General features: G+C 37.4%; 1 protein-coding gene across 2 annotated transcripts; it reads left to right on the top strand.

Annotated features, from left to right (window-relative positions):
• The first annotated feature begins 788 nt into the window (after positions 1–788).
• tmem184c (transmembrane protein 184C) lies at positions 789–9657 on the top strand. Of its 2 annotated transcripts, none has more exons than XM_022738167.1 (10): positions 789–831; positions 5074–5204; positions 5297–5333; positions 5542–5747; positions 6644–6718; positions 6827–6920; positions 7051–7163; positions 7350–7449; positions 7610–7781; positions 7881–9657. In XM_022738167.1, the coding sequence occupies exons 2-10, from the start codon at positions 5122–5124 to the stop codon at positions 8189–8191; spliced, it is 1191 nt and encodes a 396-aa protein (XP_022593888.1). In that variant the 5' UTR covers positions 789–831; positions 5074–5121; the 3' UTR covers positions 8192–9657. The 2 variants fall into 2 exon arrangements, with proteins under 2 accessions (XP_022593888.1, XP_022593887.1); XM_022738166.1 differs by lacking the exon at positions 789–831 and adding an exon at positions 4095–4717.
• Positions 9658–9693: the final 36 nt, after the last annotated feature.

Raw genomic sequence — 9693 nt, 5'->3', positions numbered from 1 at the left:
TCTTTGGGCATTTAACTTTTTTTTTTTTTTTACTTAAATAATAACATATACTGTTGGAAGTGGGGTCACATGACTGCTGGACCGAAGAGCAGCAGGACAACAGGTGTGCTAACTGGGCAGCTCACACAGGTGCCTTGAGTGTTCTTTGTTCTGTGTCCTGAGCTCATTCTCTGTTTGCCCTTCAGCTGCTTCCCTCCGTAATTTCACCATTGTTCCTGAGTGCATTGAGTGAGTTTATTCTATCATTTTTTCAAGTCATGTTTATTTAGTTGTTAATTGACATGATGAAAGTCTGTTCTTGAGAATGTGTATTTAAGATCCAAATTGTAAAATAAAAACTGAACAAGGAAGTCGAGAGCCGGAAACAGATACAGCTCGTCTTCAAATTAAAGGTTACGCGTTTTGAACAAGCGTGCTGACAGCAGCGGTCAATTTGAGAAGAGCTAAGCTAGATAAATGAACAAACTGTCGATGAACGCTATTCATAACAGTTATCGGTGTTTAACCGAATTTTTAATGAACACTGTGATTATTATAGAGTATTGCAATTCATGTATGTAGCTATTCATCAATTTATTAATTTGATTAAGGTTACTTAATGTTACTTTGGGCATTTAACTTTTTTTTTTTTTTTACTTAAATAATAACATATACTGTTGGAAGTGGGGTCACATGACTGCTGGACCGAAGAGCAGCAGGACAACAGGTGTGCTAACTGGGCAGCTCACACAGGTGCCTTGAGTGTTCTTTGTTCTGTGTCCTGAGCTCATTCTCTGTTTGCCCTTCAGCTGCTTCCCTCCGTAATTTCACCATTGTTCCTGAGTGCATTGAGTGAGTTTATTCTATCATTTTTTCTCAAGTCATGTTTATTTAGTTGTTAATTGACATGATGAAAGTCTGTTCTTGAGAATGTGTATTTAAGATTATCCATATGAAAATATAATTTAAAGACCTTCATTATTTCAGTTTCGTGCTTATATTATAACATGGCTCTCAGATTGTGGCAAAAACACACCAGTGATGCTGAATAATAAAGTAAGGATAGTACATTATATTTATATGATAACTATATAAGTATTTATATATTCATTTATATTTAGGCCTATATAAGTATATAAGTACATTAGCACATTACATCACCTGAGTACTGCCAGAAACAGGGGTTTTTAATGGTGGTAGTAAGTGTTAAAGCAATAGTTTAACATTTTGGTAAATATACTTACTTGCTTTCTTGCCTTCAGTTAGATGAGAAGATACTAATCTTGTGTCTTGCGTGATTAGTATTAGAAACCCAGGTATGATGAATAATAAAGTAAATGTCTTTACACCAAATTAATAAGGACAAATGCAAACAAATAAGTTGAAGTACTCTGTAATATCAGTAGTGTGGGGAGTGGATGAGTGAGCGTCACTGTCATGGGTGTACTACAAAGGTTAAAGCAACAAAAACCAAAAAGCTAAAGACATGCAGGAGGAGGAGATCTCAGGTGAATATTCTGGCCTTTATACTCGTGCACATCAGCCCTTCTTGTCCCGCCACTACAAACAAGAAAAATAGAGCAGCAAACAGCACAAACAGAGGGGCTGTCACAATATATGGCATATTATTAAATTTATAATTAGTTTAATCAAATTAATAAACAGCCTTTCTGTGTCAAGGCAGTCCACAGCACAGGGAGGAGTGACATAAGCATCACCTAGTGTGACTTGAATGAAGTACTTTTGTCATGACCTGTACTGAATAAGTCTTCTTTTATTCAATATTTTTGCTATTTTCAACAAAACTAACAATACCTTAGTCTTTAGTCTTTATATACTTTCCACCCTCCCCAGCCTGTGGCTGCAGGCCAGTCACAATCACAACTACAGTTTAACATCATAGTGAAGAAACTTAAACAGGGGGATTACGCTCTACCAAGCTGTGGATAAACAAGTAACACTTGTCAATTCAGTGGTTCTGGTTTTGGTCTTTCATGGGATTTGCTGATAATAAAAAATGTAGAATATTACAAGACTTGCCCTTTAAAGAGACTCAGTGTAACATAAAGTAAGCTACAAGTCTTGTTTTTATATAACTCTTGTTCATGCTGTATGACTTTGAGGAGCTTCTTCAACTCCATCCTACTTCACTTATGTTGTTGTTCAGGAACAGATGAACTGAAGTGAACACCCTCAGTGAGTCTGAACATTTCCTGACACAAAGGCCTATGGCAGACGTATTAAGATAAATAAGTAATTGTTGAACAATTGCAGACTTGTGTATTCCTCAGACAAAGGAGGTGCACTTTGGCTGATACATTATCTCTCAGGAATCAAACAGTATGTCTCCTCTTTTGTTGTGCATTGATTATTATTATTCCTCAGACCTATCCATTCTGCTTATCCCGTCTATGTGTGTTTCCTGCGAGGCACATACTGTTCGAGCTGCTTCACCCTACAGTTATGGCTATGATTCAGTGAAACGTGATGGACGCCACATCCTTTATTCTAAAATATGTTTTGGGTCTGATCAAACACAGCATATGTTTATCTACCCTGCCTTTACACGGCTGTACCCTGTATGCCACTTTGCATGGCAATCCCTCCAAGCTATCCACCATGGCATTCGCTTGCACGACTTGTGGCGAAGACTATTTCTAATTCATAAAAGCCAAAAGGATCAATTCAAAATTCATGAACAATCTGTCCTGCAACAACCAGTGATTTCTGTGACTGTGGGGCAGTGGAGACATGGTGCAACAGAAAGGAGAGTTCTGCCTCCCCTCATTTTCCAAGAAGACACACAGACATATACACAGATATACACACTCATGCATGCGCACCTACACACACAAGGAATGCTCTGAAAATTTCTTTTAATTACACTGTTAATGTCGATTAAACAAAAAATATCATAGAAACCTGGAAAAACACTGCAAATTGAGATAAATATCCTTCCAAATGGAATGAACAAATGTTATATGTGTAATTGTGTGTGTGTGTGTGTGTGTGTGTGTGTGTGTGTGTGTGTGTGTGTGTAAAATGAAAATCATGTTTCTCTCCATGATGAAAATTAAAATTACACTTGTATATCAATTTGCAGATATATTGGATACGGGTTGTTCATATACATCAAATGTGATGAATAAGATACAATTTGAAGGATTTCACACTTATTGTATAATTGCTTTAGTAATCTAGTACTCTTTATTGGTGTTAATTTTACATTGTTAAAGTAAGTCTTGAAGTTTCAAATAGAAAAAAGCTGCAAATATTCTGAATATTGACTGACACAATGTACAGGCAATACAAAATGTATAGAGAGTGGCATCAAAATTATATATTTAAACATAAAAATAAATTAGAAGTAAAACAAAATGTAATGTAGAAATTCCTCCAATATGTTGTAGTTCAGCCTAAACATTGACATGTTTCTTTGTATATGTAGACAGGTACCTGTTAAATGAAATAAACAATGAATAAATAAATAAATAAACAACCAAGCAACCAACTCTGATGATGATTTCAATACAGAGTCAATCAGGTGTCAAACATGACATTTCCCGGACAAATAATTTTTGTTCTACAAACAGAGATTCCTTGGTTGTTCTGTCGATAAATGTAAATAGGAGTAAAAGCATTTGTTTGCAAAGGGCATTTTAATGCCACCAGTAACCAAAAATATTTTCATTTGACATAACATAGAATTAATAACATTACAAAATTACCCAGTGAGTCAGAACAAACAATACCAGGACAGCAGTCATCATTAATATTAAATACACCTGTGCTTTTTCTGACATGAAATTTCTTTTGCTTGAACAAAAGGCCATAAGGTCTTAATGGCCTAAATCTATACACAGTGTAGGAAAGACCAGAGTCCTGTCGTTTTTAAACTACTGCTACACAATACACGTTACTACTGGTTTCCTACTAATTGTTAATTTACATTGCCATCTGGTGGCAAAAACACGGCTCCTGTGGTCAATGGGAATGCAGAGCAACCGAACTAGCTACGTGTGACGTCATAGTGGGACGCACACTCTCTTTATCTATTGGTTAATTGCCTCCTAAGCACCAATCAGCGTCTACAATGTAGGTGGGACTAAATCGAAGACAACAGGAAGGACAAGCCCAACAGCATTTACTTTTTGGAAACTTTTACCTACAAACGCAAACCGCCCTTAAATACGAATGAGTAAACGTTTATCTAGAGAGTCGATTGATGTATCAACCTGCAATACTATTTCATTGTGTTAGATATTGAGAAAACTCTAAAGGTTCAGGCAGCATGGATAATCAGCTTTGTTTGTTTACATGGTGAAACAGCTGACAAGCTAACGTTAGCGACCTAGCGTTGTAAAATCGAGTCATATGAGCTGTTAATTATCAAACAGCTTTGTCCTCATGAATGAAACTTAACATTAGTGGAAGAGGTAACATACATGCGCAGTAGAGGGGGCTTGTTTTAGGTCGCAGTGAGTCGTTAAAAGTCTAAAAATGCGAAGCTAACGTTAAATGTGTCGAGCGTTAGCAACGTTTTCTAGACGAATTGTCAAGTTGTTTTGTCGCTGAGCCCGAGGCCAGTTTCAAAGGCCTTACAGCGTCTCTTCATGTCAAGATGCCTTGTTCCTGTGGGAATTGGAGAAGATGGATTCGGCCGCTGGTCGTTGTGCTGTATATTTTGTTGCTATTAGTCGTCCTGCCCCTGTGCATCTGGGAATTGCAGAAGTCAGCGGTCAGTTCCAGCAGTCGATTGATGTGATTGACATGTTGCTTTTAATTTAGTTTCTAGGAGCCGTGTAGGTTTAACACAGGTAAAATGTAGTAGTACATGTGGTACTAAAATACTGTACTTAAATACAGTTTTGAGGTACTTTTCTTTTAACTTGAGTAACATTACAGTAATTTCATACTCATTTATACTAATAATCCTTTACAATTCAGAGTGAAATAACACTTTTTACTGTTAATTTTGAAGTAAAGTAATTTTACAAAGTTGCATTGCTATTTTTAGAGCTGGATTTTCCAGATTTTAATGCAGAGCTAAGTCTCACAATTATGTGTTGACTGTCTCTTTCCACTTAATGACAGGTTGGCACGCATAATAAGGCATGGTTCATTGCTGGGATATTTGTTTTCATGACCATACCAATATCATTATGGGGCATTCTCCAGCATCTGGTTCACTACACTCAGCCAGAGCTTCAGAAACCTATAATCAGGTAAAGGTGTCAAAATGCATGTCATTCATGAGCAATAGTCTGTTAAACTAAATGAACTGTTTTTTAAATGCTTGTGTTTTTATTGTTTTTAGGATATTATGGATGGTCCCAATCTACAGCTTGGATAGTGTAAGTTGTGTATTATATAATCAAAGCCATTATGGAGACCAAATGTATGTGTCTACGAAATTACATTTTGCTGGAGTGATTTTTGTTGCAATGTCACCATTCCCTTGAGACATTACCTCAAGCAGCAACCTTACTTTTTATGCATTATGCTATTTGACAATTCTAAATTTTCACTTCTCCCCCTGTAATCACTTTGATTTTTTTTTAGTGGATTGCACTGAAATACCCCAGAATAGCAATTTACGTGGACACGTGCAGAGAGTGCTACGAGGCCTACGTCATCTACAACTTCATGACCTTCTTGCTTAACTACCTGGAAAATCAGTACCCCAGCCTGGTGATGATGCTGGAGGTTCAGGAGCAGCAGAAACACCTGCCACCTCTCTGCTGCTGCCCACCATGGCCAATGGGAGAGTAAGTTCTCTTTATAATAGCACAATTTTTACAGACGTGTATACATACAATCCAAGTGGGCTCCTTTTATACCAAACTGGATGTTCCCCAATATTTTCTTGTCATACTTTCTAACAGGCTGACCTTATTATGTGGCAGCAAGCACATCATACAAACTTGAAAATGCTCAGTCTGGCCATAGTCATATGACTAACTAGATCTAACTGACTTTCCAATATTTATCAATTTTATTATTGGTCTTTTTGTGTAACTGATGGCATAAACACTGTACCTTTTGATATTACTTGATTTCATTGAAGTGTTTACAGTTTTAAAGAAAAGAAACAATGAAAGTGACTCAGAGATAAAAGGCGATGCGTTCATTTCATGTACATGTAGTTTGTTTGACTTTGTCTCAAGGCACTGAAATGTTGAGATGGAAGTGTTTTTTCCCCAAAGCAAACAAAGCAATGACAGTCACCAGCTTCAAATTAGCCTCAGTCAGGCAACATCAGTAACTGGTTAACATGCCTGTGTGTAGTTAATTTTGTCCTTCTCCTTCAAAACTGAAGGAGAACAAATTGACATTTACCTAAAGGTTGGCAGCATTAGTCTCATTTATTAAATTTGTATTTAATAGTACTACCCTGTTAAATTTTTTTAACCCTTGACAGTATTGTTGCATTTCCTGTGTGGATGTCATAGACCATGACTGACTGAATAGTTGTTCAGGAAAATTACGCAGTTCCGTGTTAATATGTTGTCATTACAGTCTTCTCAAAGATCCACTCACCATGTTTCTTATGACCAGGGTGTTTAGTTTGTTTGGTCTTAAATTCAATAGATTCCTACTGACAGCAAATTAGATATTGTTAAACCAATTTCTTTCTAATTCAAATCATACATCTCCACTGCAGGGTTTTACTGTTGAGATGCAAATTGGGAGTGTTGCAGTACACAGTTGTAAGACCCGTCACAACAGTGATTGCCTTGTAAGTAAGCTTTGATATTCATGCACTTGATTTTATTCTTTTACACAAATGACAACGTTTTGTTCACTATTTGTATTAATGGCTGTTGTGGCTGTTTCTTCTTCCTAGGATCTGTCAGCTGTGTGGAGTATATGATGAAGGAAATTTCAGTTCAACAAATGCATGGACGTACCTGGTCATCTTTAACAATATGTCACAGCTGGTAACGATGCCACTGTTTTTTGTTTTTTTTTAAATGGGTCTCAATTAAGGACCGTTTGTCAAGAGATGTTCAGAATACAAGCAGCCTATTTTAAACAAGATTTCTCTTTGTATGTGTTCTCTTGATCTAGTTTGCCATGTACTGCCTGGTGCTGTTCTACAGGGCCCTGAGAGAGGAGCTGAGTCCAATCAAACCAGTGGGCAAATTCCTTTGTGTCAAAATGGTTGTGTTCGTCTCTTTCTGGTAATTCTCAGTGTGTCAAACATAATGACACGACTGTCCCTTCATATATCTGGATATTCTTAAAAGAAATGTAGATTTTGTATATATCACATTTTGTGTTATATTCATACATGTTGGTGACATATGCTTTACATAGACCGTGACATCAGGCTGTAAAGTTGCTACTTTCTTTGTAAACTCTCTCAGGCAAGCTGTGTTCATTGCTCTACTGGTGAAAGTGGGCATTATCTCAGAGAAACGTACATGGGACTGGCAAAGTGTGGAGGCCGTTGCTACTGGTTTACAGGTAAGCTGAAGCTTATCTATTTGAAAAAGAAGTGATAATAATTTCTGAGTTTATGTAAGAAATGCATATAAGTGAATCATAATTGTTTGACATGTTACAAGTATGTGACATTGGTTTTACTGCCTAACTACAACACTACCGAATGTCCTGTTTCCGTCAGGATTTCATCATATGTGTGGAGATGTTTCTGGCAGCCATTGCCCATCACTTCAGCTTCACCTACAAGCCTTACATCCAGGAGGCTGAGGAGGGATCTTGCTTTGACTCTTTCATGGCAATGTGGGACATCTCTGATGTCAGAGCAGACATTTCTGAACAAGTCCGCAATGTTGGTAAGTGCCTCCTGGCTACTGATGTACTTTTGTAAGTACATCTGGCATATTATCCAACACTGAGAATACTGTAAAGACACTCTTTGTCCTCATTAACAGGGAGAACAGTAATGGGTCGTCCAAGGAAGTCTTACTTTGGCGAGGCGCAGAATGATGGTGAGCGATCTGGTTTGCTCTCATCGAGCTCCCAAGATGCCATCACCGAGGCGGCATCCAACCCAGTATCACCCAATGGTCAGTACCAGGGCCTGGGGAGAACCCTCACACAGCACTCTTTGTCAGCTCCTGCCGGGTTCAGCTCAGCCCCTTGGGATGAAGGATATGAGGCCAGACCCGAAGAAGCCCAGGAAGAAGAAAGGACCAACCAAACCAAAGAACCAACAGAGGCAGATCTCATCGTGATCACCTAGCCTTTCATTAAGGCTGATGTCACCAACAGACTCTACCATACATGGTTGGGCAGGACCCAATTACAGCCTTGCCATTTTCCTTCAGACATTACTTTACTGATGCAACATTAAACAAAACTGTTGTTTTGAAAGGGCACATCCACTAAGTAATTGTAGACATTTGCTGACAAAGGCAAAAGCAGATGGACCTCTGCCGGTGACAGCTCCAAGAATGTTCGGTGAAGTTATGGCTACGTGACTAAAGGATTAGTATAAAACAAATAGTTTTTGGAAGTTTTGTTGTAGGGAGTTATGTTACTCAGCAAGTATATGCCAGAATGGCTTTTATCCACTAATTGGGAATAACTGACAGTCAGTTTTAATGTGTGTCCCAAAGAGCACACCTTTCTTCAAAGAACCCAGTGTTTGTGTCGTCATGTTTCTTAAGATGAGAGTCTACCTGAAACCTTCTGGTGTCTGAGTGAAGCATGAAGATGTATGTTTTCCAAGTAGAAAATGATTTCACAATTTTATCATATCGCAATCTCAAATGTGACGGATGATAAAAAGATATATGCAACTTTTGAAATACAAATGTTATCTTCATATTGTATCTTGCTTTATAGTGATTTTCTTAAGACATAGATTGACGTTAGTAAATATGAATGAAAATCTACCATACTAAAGCACATTAGACTGGTCCTAACCAGCAGAAGATATGTATCCCTGCGGGAAGGGATTAAAAGAGCAGAAGCAACAAGTTGTCGGGATGCACAGTTGAGACTAAATTTATTCAGTGGAAAAATAAACTTGTGATAAGTATTTTAGATCTAATACCTGCTGAAAGATGTGTGACATCATTACAGTGTCACTGTTAATACAATGTATTTCCGAAGGGGTTGAGCAGATAGTGCAAGTACAGTCCAAGTATTAAAACAACATACCACAATTCAGTCTGAAACTGTACAATCAGCACATTCTTGTAAATTCCTATCAGTGCTTTACTGCATATAGCTCACTCTATAGTGTTTAATAGAAATGTAATCTCTAGTCTTCTCAGATGCCTTGTTCTATGTGCCATGGAACTAGTCTGTACACTACATCAGTTTAGCATTTATACTCTAGGATCAGTTTTATTTGATGATAAGTTTTCCATCCTTTTTAGCCTTTAAGCTGAAATAACTTTGCAGCTAAGCACCTAAGCCATTTCTTTCTCCCATAGATTTTCTGAGCTTATTTGTCATATGTGCAGGGATATTGACATGTTTAATGAACATTGTAGGATATCAGGTTGTGTCAGTGAATACATAAATGTATCATATCAAGATAATCTGCATCATGTCCAGCCCGAACATGTTGCATTGCCTTATGTGATTTTATTTTATTTTTTAAATACAACTGACAGGTTTACATCAGAGCTGATGTAATTTTTCCATGTTTTAATTTAAACCATCTGACAGTCTCTTCAATAAATCAGATTAACTACATTTTCACTGATTTCTTTTTTCTATTGTTTATTAAGG

Source organism: Seriola dumerili, unplaced genomic scaffold (assembly GCF_002260705.1).
Source record: "Seriola dumerili isolate Sdu_G_001 unplaced genomic scaffold, Sdu_1.0 BDQW01000035.1, whole genome shotgun sequence".
In the NCBI taxonomy this organism is placed as follows: domain Eukaryota; kingdom Metazoa; phylum Chordata; class Actinopteri; order Carangiformes; family Carangidae; genus Seriola; species Seriola dumerili.
The sequence above is the reverse complement of the archived record's forward strand: the minus strand, read 5'-3'. Positions and strand labels throughout refer to the sequence as shown.